Source organism: Mytilus edulis, chromosome 8 (genome assembly GCF_963676685.1).
Source record: "Mytilus edulis chromosome 8, xbMytEdul2.2, whole genome shotgun sequence".
Taxonomy (NCBI): domain Eukaryota; kingdom Metazoa; phylum Mollusca; class Bivalvia; order Mytilida; family Mytilidae; genus Mytilus; species Mytilus edulis.
The window spans coordinates 9,698,873-9,723,075 of NC_092351.1; the positions used below are offsets into that span (position 1 = coordinate 9,698,873).

The 24,203-nt window shown below is 30.9% G+C and overlaps 2 protein-coding genes across 9 annotated transcripts in view; one reads left to right on the forward strand and one right to left on the reverse strand.

Moving 5' to 3' along the window:
- Nucleotides 1-24,203, reverse strand: part of LOC139484740 (H(+)/Cl(-) exchange transporter 4-like) — a 70,546-nt gene that overhangs the window by 7,539 nt on the left and 38,804 nt on the right. For 4 of the 8 annotated variants that reach the window (XM_071268651.1, XM_071268652.1, XM_071268657.1 and 1 more), the window contains 8 exons: nt 23,279-23,334; nt 21,895-21,963; nt 12,215-12,356; nt 9,833-9,918; nt 8,675-8,799; nt 7,314-7,428; nt 2,086-2,181; nt 1,583-1,606 (listed from right to left, as the gene is read on the reverse strand). In XM_071268651.1, the coding sequence (XP_071124752.1) occupies nt 1,583-1,606; nt 2,086-2,181; nt 7,314-7,428; nt 8,675-8,799; nt 9,833-9,918; nt 12,215-12,356; nt 21,895-21,963; nt 23,279-23,334 (713 nt within the window). The remainder of the gene's footprint in view (nt 1-1,582; nt 1,607-2,085; nt 2,182-7,313; nt 7,429-8,674; nt 8,800-9,832; nt 9,919-12,214; nt 12,357-21,894; nt 21,964-23,278; nt 23,335-24,203) is intronic. The other 4 variants (XM_071268653.1, XM_071268656.1, XM_071268654.1 and 1 more) reach the window with 1 other exon arrangement.
- LOC139484744 (uncharacterized) lies at nt 15,001-23,511 on the forward strand. Its single transcript, XM_071268662.1, has 5 exons — nt 15,001-15,069; nt 15,874-16,504; nt 18,917-19,000; nt 20,447-20,501; nt 20,756-23,511. The coding sequence occupies exons 1-5, from the start codon at nt 15,008-15,010 to the stop codon at nt 21,571-21,573; spliced, it is 1,650 nt and encodes a 549-aa protein (XP_071124763.1). The 5' UTR covers nt 15,001-15,007; the 3' UTR covers nt 21,574-23,511.

The following is a 24,203-nucleotide window of genomic DNA, read 5'->3' on the forward strand; positions in this document are numbered from 1 at the left end:
CTTGTTTTGCTAAATCTCAATTTGATGAAAAATAGTTTTTTTTGTAAAACTTGAAAAAATAATATTCTGGATTTTAACCACATTAAGCCTTAGCAGACATAGACACCAGGAGTTGAAAAATTAACACGCAAAACAGATTGGTCACTTGTTGTAGGAACAGTAATGTTAAAAGATCTTCTTTGATTATGGTTGCCTTTTTTGATTCTGGTTCCAAAAACCTAGTCTTAATTCTGAAGCATAAGCTCTTTCGCTAAGACTAGTAAAACATGTGTTGGACAAACAAAAAATTTCTAAAAAAAAGGTCACAAGCTGAAAGAATAAATTTTTTGGCTTTTAAATTAACAAAAAAACTAATGAAATTATTATATTTTCATAGAATTTGGTAGAAATTTGGATGCATGCTCATTATGATAGCAAAATATGATTGCTGATGCATACATTTTCAAATAAAAATATTTTTTTTACTGCATTGACACACCTTTACTCAAAATAGAAATTATATGAAAATACTGCTGTGCTAAATAAAGCAACGTTGTATACAGCTGTTCCAAATTCATAAATTGATTGATGAACAAATCCGGGTTACAAACCAAAACTGAGGGAAACACATTGACTACAAGAGGAGAAAAACGACACAACAGAAACACTACAATGCAACACATTAAAAGTATTAGTGAATATCTTTGAAAAAGTAAAAATATCAAAGATATCATGATCAAACAACACATCAAAACAAAACAAATCTAGAGGTCAAATCTGGATCATTAATGATAGACAAGAGTTCATGCTCTTATCTGTATCAATATAGACAAATTGTGACTTGAGTCCACATAGACAATAATCATCTAATCTGGTTCACAAGTATTATTGTAGATAAACGCAATATTCATTTTATCTCTAAAAGTGTAAGTAATTACATGATATTGATGAAAATGTAAAAATAATATTTCACAATATTTATAATATTTTTAATTCTTTGGACTTTGGCAAAATTATTACCTTATTTTTTTAAAATTTCTAAGTAGCTATTTCACAAATATGTCAAACAAGGATTTTTTCAGATTTATCTACACCAACTACATTTTAAAAATCCTGATATTAAATTGTGGTGAAGTGGGCTACAAGGGGCTACATGCCAAATAAAGTCTCCTTGAAAATGAGGGTTCAATGTGTGCCCAAACTCTGTCTCTTAAATGTGCTTAAAAGAACAAAAAATCTACATTATTAAATATTCCCAAATCTCAATAAAAAACAAAAATTACAATTAAATCTCAATTAAACTAATAAATCAATTTCACAACAGTTGCTTTTCATACCAACGTTATAATTAGTACTTATCATGCAAATGTGGATTATGAAATTTTAAATCAAACCAGAAAATGTCATTTAATTCAAAATTCATACAAGTTCTCAAGTTAGTTAAAGCTAAAAGTACTAAATTTCAATTGTTAAATTTATGACATTTTAGCAGAAAAAACATGTATTACAGCAACATCAAACATCCATGTGAAGCAGATTTATAACTAACATCACTGACATGCTTTAAAATGATACACACAACATACAACAACAACACACTTACTGAGCAGCACCATATCTCCAGTATCTTAATAAATAAAGCGGGATATTGATAAAAAAAATATATACACATTTCTGGGGGAAAGTTTTTTTTATTTAATGTTTAAAATATCTGCTCTCTTAAATATTCTTATTAGTAAAATTAAATGTAACTTCACATTCATAGCATTTAAAGGGCCTGGGAAATCATGAACAGTTTAATAGCTGAAATATTAAGTCCTATGCAAATAATAATTATTGTCATCCTCTTATTTAAAGTAGCAAGTGTATGATTTCCAAATTTCTCACTTCTTACTAGGAGACAGAAATCCAGGGTTAAACCATATGATATGTCTTTAATTATTAGAGGGAAGACATAATTAACAAATAAGCTGATATTATGTGGAAATTGTATGAGGACTACATGAACATATGTTCAGATATCATCCTATGGATTATCCTTGTATTGTGTTATATTGTCAAGTAATCGTAGTATCTATTTCAAAGTTAACAATAGATGATATATACCTTGGCCTCATCACATCAGCTGCTATAGTTGTATGGGTAAACTCTTTTTTACTGTCTAAATATGGATAACCATTTAATGCTATATGTGCATCATATCTGTTGAACTATGTTAAGAACAAATATATATATAGTTTTTACTGGTTATATTTTCTCCTACAATTAAAGTACACTTCATGTTGCCATCCCATTCATTTCGGAGAATAATATACAAATAATAATAAATGGTTTATTCAATGTTACACTTGTACCAACCTGACACATTAATTGTAACCGTAGAGTTCTGTACCATTGATTTAATTAATTGAGGGATTATAACTTTATATTGACAAAAAAATCATATCATATACCGAAATAAAATGATTTCAAGAGACTTGATCAGTAACAGATTTTGAGTTTGAATAAGCATGTGCAGCTGTGCCAGCTATAGACATCATCCTGCAGGATGGCTGACATAGAACTAATATCATTTAGTTTAAACATATTTATTCATAGTGGATTGGGAAACAAGTTACTGCAACTTCTATTAACCCCTTTCCACTTTGCAGGTGGCAGTGCTGCCTTGTAGCTGCATTAGCCTGCTCATTTTTGAAATCTACAAGGGTGTCTTTTACCTGCAAGAGATAAGGCTCTCTCTTAACACGGGTCAGCTGTTTATCGTTCCCTCCCGACGGACTATCATCTTTTCCTCAAGACAATACTTGTAAAACGTAAAAACACAAAAATACCGAACTCTGAGAAAAATTCAAAAAGGAAAGTCCCAAATCAAACAGCAAAAACAAAAGCTGGTTTCACAGTAGAGCCACAAATTCAGTCCCTGAAATTTTCATCCCAGAACGGAAATTGAACCAGGAACCTTTGTGTTAGTTAGTCCTATGCACGTAATATCATTTATTTACCGGTATATACAAATAAAATATGACATTTTTTACTGAATATCCTTCTGTTCTGCTAAAGTATTTAATTTTAATGTTTTTACAACTAACATATCTTCAGTTATTTCATTCTGTATGTTGAACTGAATAATTTTATGCTTCTAAAGTGCATTAAAAAAAAATCAAAATTATCTGCAGTTGTCTCCCCTAGACCAATAGAAATTATAATTCATTTAAAAAAAAAAGGCTAGGAAAAAAAATATTTGGACCCCATTATTCATTAAAATGACTGAATTGGACCTCAAATATTTATTACATGGGGAAGTCAAAATGGACAACACTAATGCCAAAAGAAAAATCATTATTTTACACACAAAAAAACAGTAGGTTAACATGAATTTACAAACTATATTACAATACAAGGATGAACTCTTGATTTATGAAGGGCACAATTTTGTGGAACTTGTTTTTCTAATGGCAAGTAACAGTGAGAAAAATATGAGTAAAGTGACAAAACAGATCAAAACAAAATAATCAAAGAGCTGAAAGCTCTGAGGAAAAATGACGCCACTGTCTCTAATATTGGGATATTTTTTATGCAAGTCTTGATTTTCACATACCGTAATTAATTTAACAATGCAACATGTCTTGTAAGCATATAATTGATATTCGTATATATGTGCATGTGTGAAGTGATTGTTTTTTTTAAGACAAATGAATAGGTCAAGACTACCTGAATTGTACAAATAAAAACCGTAGAAAGGCTTGTATATTTCTCACTGGTACATAGTCCCTTCTCTCAGAAAATTTTAATTAATTTTAAATAATCTTTTTGTTACTGTTATCAAAGGTCTAATGAAACTCAGGTAATTTAAAAAAATTATAGACAAACCGGCACCTGGTTAAATTGGCACCTGGTCAAATCGACACCCTATATAGTCAATTTGTCACCCATGTTAAATATATATTTTTAACAGTATTTTAAGCAAAAAGAGTTAAGTACCTAAGGAAAGGATTGTCTGAAATTATGAACTTTCACAGTTTTGGGGGTTCATGTACATTTTGTATATATTTATTTTTCTCCACTAAATCTGTATGTTCCAGACCATATGAGTATTTGGACCGTACGCGTGCGGTCTGGACTTTATGCGTACTTTTTCAAAATAATCTGATTAATATCATTAAGGAGTTGCTTAAGTTTATAAGTTACAAATGCATGTAAAGTTCATTTACAGATTTCAGATATTCAATTAAACAAATTTTTAAATTCAATTGTTCAATTATTCATTTGATCCATCTAAAAGTAATTGTAATGATAAAAATTTATAAAAACTAAAAAATAAAGATTGTGATAAATGATTAGCTCGTACTGGACCATACATGTTTACTCATACGGTCCGACCATACGAGTATTGTCAGACTGTATGAGTATATGTATACCGTCCAGAACGTACAGTCCAAATACTCATGGTCTGGAACATGTATTTTTAATTATATATATGACATGTATGAGGTATATTTAGGAATTAAAGGTATTGAATATTCATTTTTTTATGCATTTTTTAACCAGTTGAGCATTTTACAGGATTGTTGGTTTGATATTGTTTTAACTGTCCTAAAAAAAACCACCTAAAATTAGCTATTATTTGGCATGAAAGTTAGATTTATTGAAAGGGACTCATAGTTTCCATTTTATTTTTCTAATTGTTTCATTGTTAAGTAACAGCTTGGGTAAGGACTTCATTGTTTACCTTTATACACAACAACTAATTAACTATGTACTTTGTAAAAGTTATATAAAGTTGATTGAATAGAAAATATTATAACAAATATCATTGGATGCCAAATTGACTTCAAATAGGTGCCGGTTTGACTATATGCCGATTTAAGCAGGTGCCGATTTGAGTTGAACATTTCAAATCCTCTGCGATCGTTTGCGGTATTTTCTTGAGAAACCCTGTTTTCGATCATCAAACAGAAGTACAAACTATTTTAAAATGATTCTAGAACGCTTCATGATTGTTGAAATAAGTTTAATTCACTTAAAAAACAATTTTGAAACTTTGCAATGTTTTGAAAGGAAGTTTAAAACGCACGTGTAAAAGAAGAAATTACCGGTGAAAGTCGAAATCCGTACATGACAGATATCACTATAATACGATTTTGAAAATAAAAAAGTTCCATCCTTTTGTAAAACAGTCTTTAATATACCTATCACATTAATGTTTGAAGGGTCTAAGCTTATACAAACCAATTTTAAGTCGGTATGAAACATCAAAACGGAATGAACAATAACCGATTACGTTTTGTAGTTTACAAATTATAAATGCATTGAACAGAAAGGAGAAATTTGTAATGAAAGGTTTAGTTTTTATATTTATCACTTTTGATTTGATATCAAATAAAAATAACTAATTAATATGGACGAGTTAAAATAATTAGTTTGAAAAATCATGAGAGCGCCCTCTTCAATAGCAATAACAAAGATGGCGGAATGTAAACAAACAACCTTGCCGCGAATATTGAACTTGTTCTCTTATTTCTTGCTAATTGTACTATTTAATGCGCATCCCTACTGGAAGGTCCAATTGTTGAGAATAAAAGCGCGGACTATACAAGACTTCCTATGGACAGTCAACATTTTTGTTGTACTAAATAAAATAAAGTATGTAAACTGGTTCCCGTCCGAGGCTAACACACTTTGTTCTAGTGTAGCGGATACCAGTTAGTTTGTAAAATAGTAAATATGAAACCAAGTGCGGTAGGCGGAGGCAATAATCGACTTCCTGTTGATCTGGTCAATAGTAATGGAAAAATGCCGCTGACGCGTCATTTTCCAAAAACAAATAACTAGACTATTATAATTTGTACAGAAACAAGAATGTGACCAAATTACAATGCCATTGTGTGCTTCTTTGATACATATCCTTGTCAATATAATGGAATTTGATGCGACTCTCATGCAAGTGAGAGGTTTAGCTAGTTTTAAAACAAGATTTAGTCCACCATTTTCTACATAAGAAATGCCTGTATCAGGAATACGACATATGCTATCCATTTATTTGATGTGTTTGAGCTTTTGATTTTGTCATTTGATTAGGAACTTTCCTTTTTGAATTTTCCTCAGAATTCAGTATTTTGGGGATATTACTTTTTCAAAAAAAATCTGCGTAGGACATCATTATTTTCCTTTAAAGGGGCACTAGCTGTCAAATTCATTGTTACCGATTTGACTCAAATTCTCATATTTGGTTTATAACAAGGTAAAACATTTATCCAAACTATCAAAAGTCTAAAATAAACAGTTTACAGAGCATGGGGTAGATAATATATAGGTTCGTTTCGTGTGTATTTTAGTCCAGACGCCATCTAATTAACTATCGATTTGACCTCAGATGACCATATAAGCGATGTAAACAAAAATAAAGATACGAATAGATTAAACCAACACGTGCAATTGGATTTTTATATGTCTGTTTGATTTGATTTTATAGATTAAAAATAGATGTTTCTCATTGTTTTTAACCATATACGAATGATTTTATGTGCATCAAATTAGTAATCAAATGATTTACCGTAGTTTCACTTTCATTGTTGACATTCTTTTTCTTTAACTAACCAGTACACGTACAATGCATGCGTTGTCAATCTCTAGCTAGGGGTTAACTTGAAGTTCACATGAATACCGGTTAGAATGATGATGACGTTTTCACTTGCAAGTGAATCAGTCAAAAATTATGTTTAATCGCTTATTTCAACAAAATTAAAGGAAATTGATTGCTAAAAGCAAATTATTATTTGATTATTCCAATTTGATTAATGATTGATCTAAAAAAAATCATACTTAATTTTTTTATATATATCGTAGCTAGTGCTCCTTTAATGTATAAATATTTTTTTAAATAATGACATAACTGCATTTAACTATCAACACTTTTCATCTCTGATTTCTATAACTATAATTTCAGTAATATGTGATGCTATCAATCAAAAGTCAACTATTAAAGGCTTATTTTTGCTTTATTATGTATTTTGGTATTTTCACTCATTTTTCTTTGAAAAAAACTTGAGTTTTAAATTATACACTAGCATATTATCATTTCAGGGTTATCTTACTTAAAAATAAGACTCTTATGAACCATAGTTCTGTATTTTTGGAGAAAACAGAATAATATCCTTTTGAGGGTTATTTAACATACTCCTATAAACATGGGACAGAATCCTTTGAATTATGCATAAATAAAACTTATAAAGTAGCATGTTGCCTCCATGTTTTAAGGGGGCATGTTTTTTTGTGGTCTCAAAGAGGAATTTTCAGTCTGAATATCTTTATCATATATAAGGTATAAAGGATACATTCCATCTTTTCCTAAAGCATCTCCAACCCATTTACTTGTCATCACAGCTAACATTAGTGGCACAATATACTGCAATCCACCAGTCAACTCAAACATAATTACCACTAAAGATACTGAAATATATAAAAGTAGGTCACTGTAATCTAGCATGTCATCACAGCTAACATTAATGGCACAATATACTGCAATCCACCAGTCAACTCAAACATAATTACCACTAAAGATACTGAAATATATAAAAGTAGGTCACTGTAATCTATCATGTCATCACAGCTAACATTAATGGCACAATATACTGCAATCCACCAGTCAACTCAAACATAATTACCACTAAAGATACTGAAATATATAAAAGTAGGTCACTGTAATCTATCATGTCATCACAGCTAACATTAATGGCACAATATACTGCAATCCACCAGTCAACTCAAACATAATTACCACTAAAGATACTGAAATATATAAAAGTAGGTCACTGTAATCTATCATGTCATCACAGCTAACATTAGTGGCACAATATACTGCAATCCACCAGTCAACTCAAACATAATTACCACTAAAGATACTGAAATATATAAAAGTAGGTCACTGTAATCTAGCATGTCATCACAGCTAACATTAATGGCACAATATACTGCAATCCACCAGTCAACTCAAACATAATTACCACTAAAGATACTGAAATATATAAAAGTAGGTCACTGTAATCTATCATGTCATCACAGCTAACATTAATGGCACAATATACTGCAATCCACAAGTCAACTCAAACATAATTACCACTAAAGATACTGAAATATATAAAAGTAGGTCACTGTAATCTAGCATGTCATCACAGCTAACATTAATGGCACAATATACTGCAATCCGCCAGTCAACTCAAACATAATTACCACTAAAGATACTGAAATATATAAAAGTAGGTCACTGTAATCTATCATGTCATCACAGCTAACATTAGTGGCACAATATACTGTAATCCACCAGTCAACTCAAACATAATTACCACTAAAGATACTGAAATATATAAAAGAAGGTTACAGTAATTTTTATATCAATAAATTGTACCATAAAAACAACTTAAAAATAATCACTACAAAAGACTTGCAAATATATAGAAGTAGGTCACTGTAATTATCTAGTATATCTTTTACTGTTAACAAAAATGGAACAGAAGTGGTTTAGTGTCCCTCTGTTCTATAAGGATAGTGATAATAATGTACACAAAACACATTATTATGTACAAATAAGTTGCATGCAATGATTCTGACCAGTTACTTTCCTAGTCCAAAGCAGCTTGGGCTTCAATGGAAGAAAATAACACTGATATATGACTTAGTACTATACTTTTAACCTCACCAGTCATTCTTGTAACTCCCCCTAAAGCTGCAGCAGCCCCCACCATGGCATACAATCCTGGTGTTATGGTACAGAACTGTTTTGATTGGCACATATTCTGGAAAAATGGGTTGTCATGGTTCCTCCTACAAAGATAACATTATAAACAGTAACAGGCAATGCATTTATCAACCAAAAAAACATATTTGTAAAACTTTTTCTGACCGGAAATCTTGTGGACCCTTAAGTAAATTGACTTTAAATCCTCCCTTCCATAACTGTATTATCATTTGTATACATTTGTAGGTGTCATGGTATTCAATAAACAAGCAAAGTCACTTTCAATTTTATTAATAATTATTATTACAAGAGTGCATACACTGAAATGTCTTGCATTCTTTAATGATTGACCATCTTTGATTTTATGTACAATGTCCTAAAGCTAAAGGTTTTACTACAATGATAACATAACCTTGCAATTATCAATCATCCAATAAGGTCTGATGTTTCCATAGTACACAGATGCCCCACTAAAACTATCATTTTCTATGTTCAGTGGTCTGTGAAATTGGGGTCAAAACTCTAATTTGGCATTAAAACAAGAAAGATCATATCATAGGGAACATGTGAACTAAGTTTCAAGTTGATTGGATCTCAACTTCATCAAAACCATAATGCCTATAAAAGGGGCATACAGAATGTTTTGAATAACAAAGTTTGCTAAGTTCTGCACAAATTCTGAAAGATGTAATGTCTCGAAATATATAGGCCAAAAGAGACTAATGTCTGCAAGTGTATGCTAAACTGATACCTTTCATTAAAAGTTGAAAATGATTCTTCTTATTTAAAGTTTATAAGACATAACCACTGTTGCCGACTTTTGCCTGGCTAGCTCTTAAAATATTTACTTATAAGAACTCAGAAATAAATGTTGATGCAGGTTACTGAACGATGAAATAAGTTATCTTCCGATTTCATCCTAGCAATATATAGACTGTAGGACTGCCTTAAATTTACCAACATGAAAAGTAATACATTTTTTGGCTAACTACTTCTAGTTAATGTCTATAATCTTGAAATCCTATGTGATTGTGAACACACAGCACATGGATGTTGGGATGACAATGCTTCTTTAGCTTCTTTTGAACTTCATCTTGATGAAAATAAGATAATACTTACACTACTAACTGTTCCACGCCTATACCAACAATTCTTCCTACAATAGCTCCTACTGCCATACTGGGAATAAATAAACCGGAAGGAACCTGAAAACAGTCATGTAATTATATGTTAACAATTCTTCCTACACATCAGCTATTTTAAAATTCAGTGAACATAACCAGGTACAAAGTACATGGAAGTTGTAAAACCAAGCCATTTCCAACTATTATTTTTTAAAGCCTCTGTTGTGCAGTGGTTGTAATTGGTTGCTGTCTGTAATAAAAAAAATTAGCTTTATGATTTGTCATAAACTTATTTAATGTTTACTTATTAAGCTTTAAATCTCGTCTTTCTATTTTTAATTAATATAATGATAATAATATATTTGCCACTGGAGGTTAAACAACCAACAATCAATCAATGTATTTTTAATATATACCAGCTTTGATTATTGTTCGGAAATGACTATAAATTTTCACTTCTGTTCTCATACCATGAACAACATGAGTGCACACGCTGAAATGTCTCGCCTTCTTCACTTATCATTGACATTATGTTGATAGTCCTAAGTATAAAGCTTTATTACAAACTGTCAAATAAACTTAACATTAAACAAGATAACTAAACAAAGACCAATGAACCTTGAAAATGAGGTCAAGTTCAGATGAACCATGCCAGGCAGACATGTACAGCTAACAATGCTTCCATACAACAAATATAGTTGACCTATTACTTATAGTTTAAGAAAAATAGACCAAAACACAAAAACTTAACACTGAGCAATGAACTGTGAAAATGAGGTCAAGGTCAAATAAAACCTGCACGACTGACATATAGATCATAGAATATTTCCATACACCAAATATAGTTGACCTATGGCATATAGTATTAGATATAAAGACCAAAACTCAAAAACTTAACTATAACCACTGAACCATGAAAATGAGGTCAAGGTCAGATGACACCAGCCAGTTGGACATGTACACCTTACAGTCCTTCCATACACCGAATATACTAAACCTATTGCTTATAGTATCTGAGATATGGACTTGACCACCAAAGCTTAACCTTGTTCACTGATCCATGAAATGAGGTCGAGGTCAAGTGAAAACTGTCTGACAGGCATGAGGACCTTGCAAGGTACGCACATACCCAATATAATAATTCTATTACTTATAATAAGAGAGAATTTAACATTACAAAAAATCTAAACTTTTTTTTCAAGTGGTCACTGAACCATGAAAATGAGGTCAAGGACATTTGACATGTGACTGACGGAAACTTCGTAACATGAGGCATCTATATACAAAGTATGAAGCATCCAGGTCTTCCACCTTCTAAAATATAAAGCTTTTAAAAAGTTAGCTAACGCTGCCGCTGTAGCCGCCGCTGTAGCCCCGCTGTAGCCGCCACCTATGTCGAGCTTTCTGCAACAAAAGTTGCAGGCTCGACAAAAAAATCATTAATTTTATAAAAAATATTTGTTTTCTTTACTGTATACATACATTATTTTACTTAATGGCATGTTGTCAAATGTTTATTTATGGTTGCTTTTCTGATATTGTTGAACATCTCACCCCTTATTTAAATGATTTTGTATTAACATTATATTATAGATAAAAATTATTAGTTCAGTGAATCTTCATTTGTTTGTGTTAATGTTTCATTTGATTGGGTTAAGCTGTTTTTAATCATATTCTAACATGACGTCCTTCAAACACTTTGAGTACACACCCATGGTAAAATTTGAATATATTGTTTGGGCTGTTCCCATCGTACTCCCACAACATATGCTTTTCTATGAATGAGCTACCCGACGTCATAGAACGTTGACGTCAGAATATAGACATTTTACATTCTATAGCTCAGGGTAAAATATTTGTCATAAAGGGCCAACCCGTAGTAAAATCACAATACATTCAAGCCCCATGAATTATTTCTTAAATTTATAGTGGGTCTATCTATGTTGTGATGTTACATTATTTGTTCAGGTAAGGGTGAAGGTTGGTACCTATTAAATGTTTTAACCCACTGCATTTGTTTGCCTCTGTCCAAGGTCAGGAACCTAATGTTCCATGCTTTTTTTTGTTGATGTGTTTCATAAATGTTCGTCGTTTTTTTTTTTTTTTTTTTTTTTATTTAGATTTATTAGACTCTTGGTTTTTCTGTTTGAATGCTTTAACACTAGTAATTTTTGGGGGGCTTTACAGCTTGCTGTTAGATCTGATCCAAGGCACTGTGTCTGTACATTGACCTATAATAGTTTGTTTAACAAATTTTGACTTAAATGGAGAATCGTCTCATTGGCACTCATACCACATCTTTTTATACCTACTGGCAAGAATTGTACCCATGATAGTAGATGCTTTGCACAGGGGAAAATAATCCATGGACACTTACCTTTATACCAAAGGTAAAAATAGTAATTAGACCTTTAAATAGCAATCCAAGAAACAGCATCCACAGGGCTGTGTAAACTTCATCCCCTGCTACTGTACTGGAGGTGTAAGAACTCAAAGAGGTGGAGTTTCTATTGTAATCACTGAAAAACATAAATTTATAATATGATCTTACTAATGAACATTATCAGGTCCATCACACAAAAAATGTAGTTTTTTCTTCAAAAAACTCTGCACAATCTAATAACTAAAACTGCATTTTTTAGATTTGTTCTCTTTAAATGCCTCATTTTTTGCCCCATTTTATTTTTATTGGAATTTTAATCTAAACCATTTCAATATACAATTGTTAACAAATAAAAACCAGATGCTTCGTTAGGTGCAGCTTTATAGACCACAGAAGTTGAACCCTGAAAAGTTGGGGCAAGTATGAACACAACATTCAAGCTTGATACAGCTCTGAATTTAGATTGTGATTAAATAGTTGACACACCATAGATTTCTGGCACAGAATGAATGTGGTCTCATGAACTCAATTAAATATACCTATTATGGTCCAATATCCAAAATCTAAATACATGGCAATGGATTGATTCAGCATATTAATTAATCCCAAGAACATCAAAACAAAGTTAAATTTTGGACCCCAAATTGGACTTACTTGAAAACTGCGACCATATTCAAAAATCAATATTCATGTTAAGATTCAGCATATCAAAGAACCTTAAGATTTCAGATTTTGTTAAAATCAAACAAAATTAAATTTTGGACCCTTTCCACCTTTATGTAGACCAATTTGAAAATGGGACCAAAATCCTAAAATAAAAAACAACACAGTTAGATTCAGCATATCAAAGAACCCCAATAATTAGATTTTTGATGAAATCAAACAAAGTTATATTTTGGACCCTTTTAACCTCAATGTAGACCAATTTGATAACAGGGCCCAAAAGCCAATATTTTAAATACAAGGTTAGATTTAGCATATCAATGAACCCTAAGAATTCAATTTTTGTTAAAATCAAACTAAGTTTTATTTTGAACCCTTTGAACCTTGATGTGGACCAATTTGAAAACGGGACCCAAAATTCAAAATATATATACAAGGTTAGATTAAGCATATCAATGAACCCCAAGAATTCAATTTTTGATGAAATCAAACAAAGTTTTATTTAGGACCCTTTGGACCTCATGTGGACCAATCTAAAAAACGGGGACCAAATTCCAAAGTCTTAATACATGGTTAGATTCAGCATATTTAAGAACCCCAAGAATTCAAGAATAAAACCCCATTGAAATTGGTCAAGAAATAAGGAATGTATAAAAAGTATTAGAAAAGTATTGTTTTTGGCCACTAATTACTAAACAGTTTGGGCCATAACCCCCAAAATCAATGCCAACCTCCCTTTTTTGAAATGGAACCTTGTGGTACAATTTCAGAAAGATCCATACACTTACACACAAATAACAAGGGCGGATCCAGGATTTCCAGTTAGGGGGGGCGCAAAAATTTTGAAGTTTGTTTTAGGTAAAATTATTGAAATATTCTTCTCAAGGAGTGAAATGTAGATATCTCGAACTAATGTGTGTTAAAATTAGCGAGGAATTAAAGTTTCAAGCTGAAACCACCTTAATCCACACCTGACAACAATCTACAGATAGACGTGCGGACAGAAGGACGCAAAGTGAGACGAGACAGATCACAATTGCTCACCTGACCAATATATTTTTCAAACGAAAAGTTCTACTTTTACCAGCGATTTTTAATTGTCCTTTCATACTATCTGGTTTGGGTTTTTTTTTTTTTCGGAGGTCGTGCCAGACTTTACTGTGTTCGCCTCAAACAATTAAAATCAGAATGAGATACATTTACGCAGTTACATTTATTTTCTTGGGATCTCAAGCATACAGTAATACGGTACAAAATTCGGCTAAATATTTAGGTTGTAAGTGAGAAATAAATACAGACACAGAGATACTAATTAATAAACTAACCTGTCGCTTGAAACAGTATTTCTATCTTTCATTACGGATACTATAAAAGAATCTCACCTGCCGACTGTTTTCTTGACCGTGTCATGATGAAATTGTGAAAGTAAGTAAGGAATGTTTTGGAACTTCGATTATCAAACAAATTGATTATAAAAACCGCAAATACAATGTAACATTTGTTTTTACTATAACTGCTAAACACCTATTATATTTGTCATCAAACGCAGCTCCGCGTTTGACACCTTCCTTTGAAATTATTTTAGAACTTTTATAAAGCGTAGGTCACTTGATTAGTAGTCACGTTGATTCGGTTAAACTGACTGTTTTATATACTTTGAATGTTAAAAAAGATTGATTCAATGTTCTCTTTTGATACTAAAATATGTTGAAGTCAACCCATACTTTACAAATTTTAGGGGGGGGCGCACGCCCGCCACGCCCCCGCCTAAATACGCCCCTGGTTATCGTCTGGAAACTAGAAAAAATACTTATTTTAACCCCCTTGATACAGAAAAAAAATGTTAAAATAGTAAAAACAAAAGGATTAACAAGTTAAATTAAGATCTTAAATTGATACTAATGCCTACATTTTATGTTCACAATTGTTAAAAAACATTATATAGGAACCTTACTATGAAATCAATACTACTTGACAATAAGAGCTCTACATTTCTTTCAATTTCATATCAAATATATTATTACAAAGTCTAGTCCTTTTAAAAAATCCAGGTAATACCTAAAGTTTTATATGGTTAAACCCAAGTGTATGTTACTAAAAATAGTGTAGGTACTTTCCCATTTTATGTTTTATGAATGTTGTCAGCCATTATACAATCATGTATTCCAAGTAAAACGAAAAAGAAAGTAAGTAAATTAAAAACGTTTTTAATCATTTTATATAGTGAATAGTCCTATTTAAAGGCAATTCTGAAAATTGTATAAATATAAATATTTGTAACTTCTGAATTAATGTTACAATCTAAAATCATTTGATATGGGGTACTGGCTTTAATCCAAATATAAGGACAAAAATGAAATAATTCATATTTTAATTCAATGTTTCATTAAAATCTCATCTCTCAAAAAGTACTTAATAAAATGAGAGCAATTCTATATATTATTATAAGAGACTATTACATTGCATAGATATAATACAATAGACAATAGACAATAGACAATATTTTATTGGCACAAACGCATTTACAATAAATGGTAATGACCGAATGGATAAACAATTTGCTACATGGTAGTAAAATACAAACAATAATATATATATATATGTGAATAAACGATTAAAGGTATAATGAAAATCTATTACAATAGATTACTTCTTGCATTTAAACAATTTGTTACGAAAGAGGAAGATAATTTTAGTGCCTTATAAGATGTATTATTAAGTATAAGATTTATTATATTTTTATCGCACAATGTGGTTACACTTTTTCCTGTAATTTTGAACATTTTTAATACAAAAGTCTCTCTAATACTGGAGTAACCGCTGCAGTGTAGCAACATGTGCTGAAACAATATGAAATAAAATACCATTTACAAAGTACAAATCTTCTATGCCTTTTCAAAATCAAATAACAGGTAAATATGATTTTGTTGAAAAGATTTATAATACAATTAAGGCTGTGGCAAGTCAATATTTTTATCCTATATTTATAGAATGGATAAAGAAGATAAGAGAAGATATTTTGTTGTTGGATCTGTCTACTTAGAGGTTGTTACCCCCTTGTTTCAACAAAAGTTAGAAGACAAATATCAAGGCCTAAACTTCAGATGTCTGAAGGATTTCCTTGATAGAAAGGCAGTCATCCACATCTTATTTCATCTACGCCATAGAAATGCATGGTGTTGTACAGATAAATCAAACTGCACCAACCAAGGAGCTCTTCCTCTAAATCATCACCAATGGAAACAACTGTATGCTGAAAATCCAGGACCTGGTATACACAACTGTTTTTGTAAGTACACAGCTAAGTCAGTGAAGCCAGCGGATCTTGATTTGAGTTTGTGTGGTCTTATATTATATAACTGCTGTAATTTGGGACAACTTGATGAAGAAGCCGTCCATATACTACGACGGAATAAGAATGACTATGTGAGTCATAACACAACATGTGGTATTACCAAGGATGAGTATGGCCCATTGATGGATGAGCTTAAGACCAATATTCTTCAACTTGACCAGACTAAAGAAGATGAACTGATAAGGATACAGAAAAGACCACTGGATGATGCTCTGTGTAACAAATACACAACAATCCTTCTAGGTATCCACGAAATACTGGAAAAGGTATTGTATTGTTTCAATGTCAAATGAATAACTAAAGAGTTGTTATCCTTCAATACTTTGTATGGGGAGGATGGAGATTTAAAAAATAATTTGTGGTATGATTGCTAATGAAACAGCTCTCCACAAGAGACCAAACTATAGGTCACCGTAGGGCCTTCAACAATGAGCAAAGCCCATTCCATATAGTCAGCTGTAAAGTACCTAAAAATGACAATTGCAAAGCAATTCAACAGAAACCAGATGCTCAGCAGGGCGCAGCTTTATATGACCGCAAAGTTCTAACCCTGAACAGTTGGGGCAAGTATTGACACAACATTTAAGCTTGATACAGCTCTGAATTTGGATTGTGATTAAATAGTTGACACAACATAGGTTTCTGACACAAAATGAATGTGGTCTAAGAACTTAAACTTAAAAACTTAAAAATTTCAAATTCGACATTTACCTATTATGGCCCAATATCTAAAATATAAATACATGGTAAGATTCAGCATATCATAGAACCACAAGAATTTAATTTTTGATGATATCAAATAAAGTTCAATTTTAGACCCTTAAGACCTCAAGGTGGACCAATTTCATAACCGAATCTAGATATTAAAAATCTAAATGCATGGTTAAATTCAGCATATTAAAGAACCCCATACATTCAATTTTTGTTGAAATCAAACAAAGTTTAATTTTAGACCCTGATTTGGACCAACTTGACAACTGGGCCCATAATCAAAAATCTAAGTACATGTTTAGATTCAGCATATCAAAGAACCCCAAGAATTCAATTTTTGTTAAAATAAAACTTAGTTTAATTTTGGACCCTTTGGACCTTAATGTAGACCAATTTGAAAACAGGACCAAAAATTAAGAATCTAAATACACGGTTAGATTTGACATATCAAAGAACCCCAATAATTCATTTTTTATGAAATCACACTAAGTTTAATTTTGGACCCTTTTGGACCCTAATTCCTAAACTGTTGGGACCAAAACTCCCAAAATCAATCCCAACCTTCCTTTTGTGGCCATACCCTTGTGTTAAAACTTCATAAATTTCTATTTACTTATACTAAAGTTATTGTGCAAAAACCAAAAAAAATGCATATTTGGGACCTTTTTTTGGCCCCTTATTCCTAAACTGTTGGGACCAAAACTCCCAAAATCAATCCCTACCTTCCTTTTAATGGTCATAAAACCTTGTGTTAAATTTCATAGATTTCTGTTTACTTATACTTAAGTTATTGTGCGAAAATTAAGAAAAATGCTTATTTGGGCCCTTTTTGGTCCCTAATTCCAAAACTGTTAGGACCAAAACTTCCAAAATCAATCCCAACCTTCCTTTTATGGTCAGAAACCCTGTGTTTAAATTTCAGAGATTTCTATTTACTTTTACTAAAGTTATAGTGTGAAAACCATATGTCTTTGGACGACGACGACAACGTCATACCAATATACGACCAAAATTTTTTCGATTTTTGCGGTCGTCTTAAAATGAACAAAAATGAATGTGTAATACAGCAACAAAAATCAACCCCTGAATTACAGGCTCCTGACTTGGGACAGCCACATACATACAGAATGTGGCAGGGTTAAACATGTTAACAGGATACCAACCCTCCACCTAACATGGGCCAGGGGTGTAGCTGTACAAGATAAGAATGAAAATAATGTATAGTTTAAACCCACATATCTTTATATGCCTGGCACCATTCAGGATGCAGGTGGACAAGGGTAACACTTAATGCTCCCTCTATTACAACAGGGGCATAAACAAGTGCAAACAGTCAATAATAGCTGTAACAGTGAGGAAATCTGTGAACAGCATGTGCAATGTTGTTGTTGCTATAAAACAGATAGACAAACAGACAGCCTAATTATTATAGGTTATGAATTATTTCATTTACTAAAAGACCATCTCGTTAATTAATAATGCATAAACTTTAATACACATGAACAAATGGCTTACTTAGATAAATTACCCATATCCTTAATTAGGGTCCAGAATTCATAAAACAGTTATTTTGGATGAGGGATTCAAGGTTAAAATATTCTTGGTTTAAGGGCATACGTTACAGGGGAAGTAATGATGTTGCTTACGTAAATAGTTATTTTCGCAAAGTATAACTTATCGGGAAAAGAATCAGTTTTCGACTGATTTTTATCAAACTTATTTAACTTGAAAACGAGATCATGGACCCTTCTTTTGCAAAATGCCATTTGGTTTGATTACACGATAATATTATGTGTCCAAATTTTCATTTGTCCCAAACGTAGAACATGAAGATATATTTTTTATTACATATTTGATTTAATCAGGTAAAAAATAGTCTCTATTGATTTTTTTTCAAAATGTAAATATGGGATCAAAACTGTATCGTATGCCCTTAAAAATCATAAGTATAAACTTTTTAATTTCAGATTGATACCAAAATAGATTCAAGTACAAACCAAATATTAGATACAGTAAACATGAACAATGCTGGGCTTACAGCTAAAATAGAAGTATGTTTAATTTACACATTTTAACACATAAATAAAGATTTCTATGAAATGACAGGACATGCAGGTTCAGATATCATAAATTGAAGAAATTTAAGACAGACAAGACCAAAAGAAAATGGAAAAACCTCGAACCATTTATTTTAATAAATATTTGCATTTTTTAACAAAACTATTCACTCAATATTTTGTTTTCCCTTGTATCTAACTCAGTTTTACAAAATAAATATTTTAATCAATGTTGCTGGGTTTTCTTAAAATTTGCAAAACCTATTCAATTTTCATTAGTTCAAGTTGTATTTTTAAACAAACTGTTTTTCTCCACTGAAAGCTATCAACACTAAACTAATAAATAAAAGTGGTCAATTGCAAGGTGTAATAAAATTGTAATGTTGAAATGGCTTTACACTTAACCTATCACTTTCTACAAAGAATCTCCATTAACCATGATTCATGCTTCAGACAGCTGATGATGAGTCCTGGTTTACCGGGATCAGAATACCTCTTTTACATTTCCTGCTCAAAAACATTGCAAAAAAAAGTCATATTTCTTTCTTAAATACTTGGATAAAAATGTGTAAACATGGCACTTCCATTTGTTTATAACTGTGTCAAAGTTGGATGAAATTTACAGATTTTAATAGAATTTGATAAAGGATTTTTTTTTTTAAGAATATGGAAGAATTGAAGCCATACAAGTATACTTTTTTTACATGAAAATGTCGTTTTTTGTACAAATACACTTGGAATGGACATTGTTCAAATTAAGGAAATTGTATAACCTCATTAAAATTTTGAAACTTTTGCTGTTTTGGTTTAAAAATTACGATTTTAGGTAAAAAATTCTAAATTTTGAGAACTTCATCAAAATAATGCTGAAAATTTGCAAATTTTTATTGTTATGCCCAAAAAAATATCAAAACATGAACAAAATTGTGTACATGGTGTAGGTGAATGAAATAAAGACAAAAATAACAGCAGACAAATTTTATTGATATTTAATATAAAGACCTCTCTCTTGTGTCATAATACCCGGTGAAGCCATCGTCTCAAAGGAGCCTTTGTCAAGGCTGAAAGAGTTAAATGAGTTGTTTTTACAACTATTCTACAATATCATTTGTTGAAGAGGTTACATCAAAATTGTTACACACTTCTGTATCAAACAAATTTTATGTTTAAAATTATTTTCCTTGAAAACAGACACTTAAAAAACTAAAGAAAATTGACTAGACAGGAACTGTAAAATAAACTGATTTTATACCGTTAGATGTTTTGGGTACATATTGATATATAGTTATTGGCACTTAGAAATTAACAAAACGGCCATTAAAAAAGTTTTAATGCCATTGTAGGGTAAATTTACAGTAACTATAATTGTGAATAAAATTAATTATACTCATTGCGTGTTTTCAAAAAAATATCTATTCATTTTTATACATTTTTTTAAAGGAATTCATGCAGAGAGTAGTTTGCCAGAACTGTAGGGGAAAATTTAATAAACAAGGTTTGTATCGTACATTCATGATGTTCATAATGATATTTATATATTTATGTTAACAAGTTATCTTTTTTTTTAAAAACAAACATATCTTTTAAGTGTCAAATGATAAATAAGGCGTTTACTTTTTTTTAAATTGTTATTTGGATGGAGAGTAGTCTCATTGGCACTCACACCACATCTTCCTATATCTATATAAAAAAAAAATAAACTGATCTTCCATTGAGTTCAGGGTACAAACCAGATGCTTCATATTTCAGAAATAAAAGATCAACCAGTAAAACCATACAAACTAGGACAGTCTATCTTCACACTACATCATCAGATAGACCTGACATCAGTAGTTGGTGGTGACACTGAGGTATCAGATATGGTGATGATGGATGATGGTAGACTGGTGATGTGTTTAACTTTACAGAGGAGACTACTGATCTGTAATACAGATGGATCACAGGTAGACAGTATACATGTACAGGGTGTACCAGAGTGTGTTACAGCAGTCAACAACTCTACAGTAGCTGTTACACTGTATGATAGTAAGTGGATAGAGATGTATGACATAAACAATAAACTCAAACTTAAATCAATATCAGTACCTGGAATGGGGTGGTGGAGTGGCATAACAACTATAAACAACAAGTTAGTTGTAGGTGGTGACAACAGACTACTGATTATAGATATTCAGACAAGAAAGGTGGTTCAGACAATACAGACTGACTGTCATCCTAAGAGGTTACATGGTTCTGGTGACAGAATATTCTACAGTGAGCATTACAACTACAACAACAACAACAACCTGTACTGCTACAGTTATACTGATGCCACACATCACACCCTAACACTATCATCACCACCCAGGAGTATGACTACACTACAAGATAGTAGTTTGTATGTGGTGTGTAAGGATGGATCAGTACAACACGTGTCATCTGATGGTAAACGGTACAAAACTGTTACCACAAAGGAACTTCAAAAATGTAATTACTCTTTTGTGTCATATAATTCGAAGCAAAAGAAACTCATCATTAACCATGAAAGGGACAATAGATGTATATTCAAAGTTTTTTATGAGAAATAATACAGTCTTGTGCCAACTTTTTTGTATAACAATATAAGTACTTTAGAAGGAATAATAGATGGGAGATTTGTATGGATGATAAAACAAGTTTCTTTATAAAACACAAATATGCAATAAGAGTGTTAAAAAGAGATGATTAAAAATATGAATACTTTTCTTTACAAATATTTTGTTATAGCCAAATTAAATGAAACTTAAGAATTATTGACTGAAACTGTAGGTGTAGATTTACTAAAAGCATTATGTTCCAAAGTAAAAAAAAATAACAAAAATGTTTATTGAAAGAAACTTATTCACAAAACAAGAAAATATATACATTACCATAACATTGTTTTATCTTCAGCTCCACACCTACTAAACAACTGTCTGATCAATTCACTTGTGTTCATCCTAAAAATATATGTGATGGATAGATAAGATAATTTACATTAATTTTTTGCATTGTGCTATATCATTTTGCTCAGGATAGTGTTTATAGCTGAACATTTTTTTGTTAAACCTAGCAAAAAATTAAAATATCTATCTTTCCAAGAAAAGATTAAATTAGTAAGATGATAAAATAGCTATAATTTTTTTCAACAACAACTGCATAGGCTTTTGAACTTTACATGACCATTTATTGTTCATTTTCTGTCTGAATATGCAAGAAATATTTGACATTTAAAAAATTGGCAAAAGGATATCAGTCAGCTTCGAAATGAATAGATATCAAATGGAGTTTAAACAGGGGTAATTCAATCAGTATATATTTTTAATAGGATCATGTCTACTATGTGTTATATATGTTTTGGTTTTTTGTGTAAGTGTATGACAATACTGCCTACCAAATACATGCCTGTCACAAACTGTTAATAAAAAGTGTTCAATTAATATGTGGATATATTTATAAGTTAATAAAATTGGTAAAAATGTTGATACAGTTTCAAAATGCAATTTGATATTGTAAAGTATATCAAATATATGCAACACTCACAAATGTGTCGTCCACTCCCCCAAAAAAGGTTCACTTGACAGACAGAAAGTTTGTAACCTAAGGTACAAGGCATTTTCAGCTTTGGTCACCTCTGTAATTTTGCAAGTCTCCATTTTGAATTATCTTCATTTAGATCCCTATATTTTTAATCTTCAGAAATTGCACCATAAAAAACACTGATATTGAAAACCTTGAATATATTTTCCTTTTCTTTGGACTCCAGTGGAAAACTATTCAAGAACTGAATTTGCTAGCGAAATTACTGACATCTTAATAAATGTCAGTGCCAAAAAGTTTGGGCTAAATGGAGTGTTACATATGTTTGTGTTATTTTTTGTTGAAAACAAAATAGAATTAAAAATGTTTTTGTAAATAATAAGTCTGTTTTATATTGTCACCAGGGATTTTTTTTTACCTTAGTTTATAAAACTACAGAAAACTATAAAGAAACTAATGTTTTTGTTTTCAATAATTTTTATATAATGTAAATTCAGAAATTATTGCAAGGTTTTTATTATTGCAAATAATGCAACTAGTTGAGTATCCCAATAATATATATAAGAACTTGCATTCTGATATCTGATACACATATCAGTATGTAGGCATTTCTTAAATCGCAATAAAGAAAGACTTGCATTTACGTCATTCTTAAAAAAATCACAGTAATAAATGTACCAAATAATTTCTGAATTTAGGTAAATAATTGTTTAATATCTATAATTTTCTCAATACCTTGTATATTTGTTTGGATAACTGAGAATGGCTGTTACTAAGGTAACTCCTAAAACCTACAATAAAAATAACAAATAATATTAGTACTTATTTATATAATCCTTCCTGAAATGTGCATATTTTGTTAATATTTAATGTCTTTAATGTACCGTCTTTAATTTTCGTATAAATTTTATCATATTTGAATTTTGTTAATTAATTTTTATATAAATCAGGATGTCAGTTTTCTGGTTTGATTTATTTTTATTTCTTGATCTTTCTAGCTGACTCCTTTTTTGTAGAGCCCTTGACTTTTGTTGAAAAAACGAGACATAGTGACCCTACATTCAATTGTCGACAGCGTCTATAAATATTCACTCTGTGGTTAAAGTTTTTGAAGTTTTAATAACTTTCTTAAACTATCCTGGATTTCTACTAAATTTGGACAGAAGCCTGTTTGTGATCATAAGATAAGATATTATTCAGAAGTAAATTTTGTAAAAAAAAATCTATTTGTTCCGTATTTTACTTATAAATTAACTTAGTTTATTTGCCAGGAAACACTACATCCACTCTGTGGTTTAAGTTTTTAAAATTTAAAAAAAATTTATAACAGGTGTTTATTTGTGTTTGGCTATGTATAGAATATTGTAGTAAATATAAAAGATATTGTTAAACCAGAACACGATTTTGGCGTTTCAATTTTAAGTGTATGCTTTTTTTTCATGTGTTTAATTTTGGCACTTTCACTGAAGGCACCAAATAAACCAAAATAAAACTACAACCAAAATAATCCAATTTACAGTAATAAGCATTTTTGTATAACTTTTATAATATTTGTTTGAGGCAAACTTAAGTTAGAGAATGGAAATAAAAAAATCAGCAATTTTTCCAATTGTAAAGAGGCATCTAGAACAGTAAAAATTACCTCTTCAAGACTCAAATT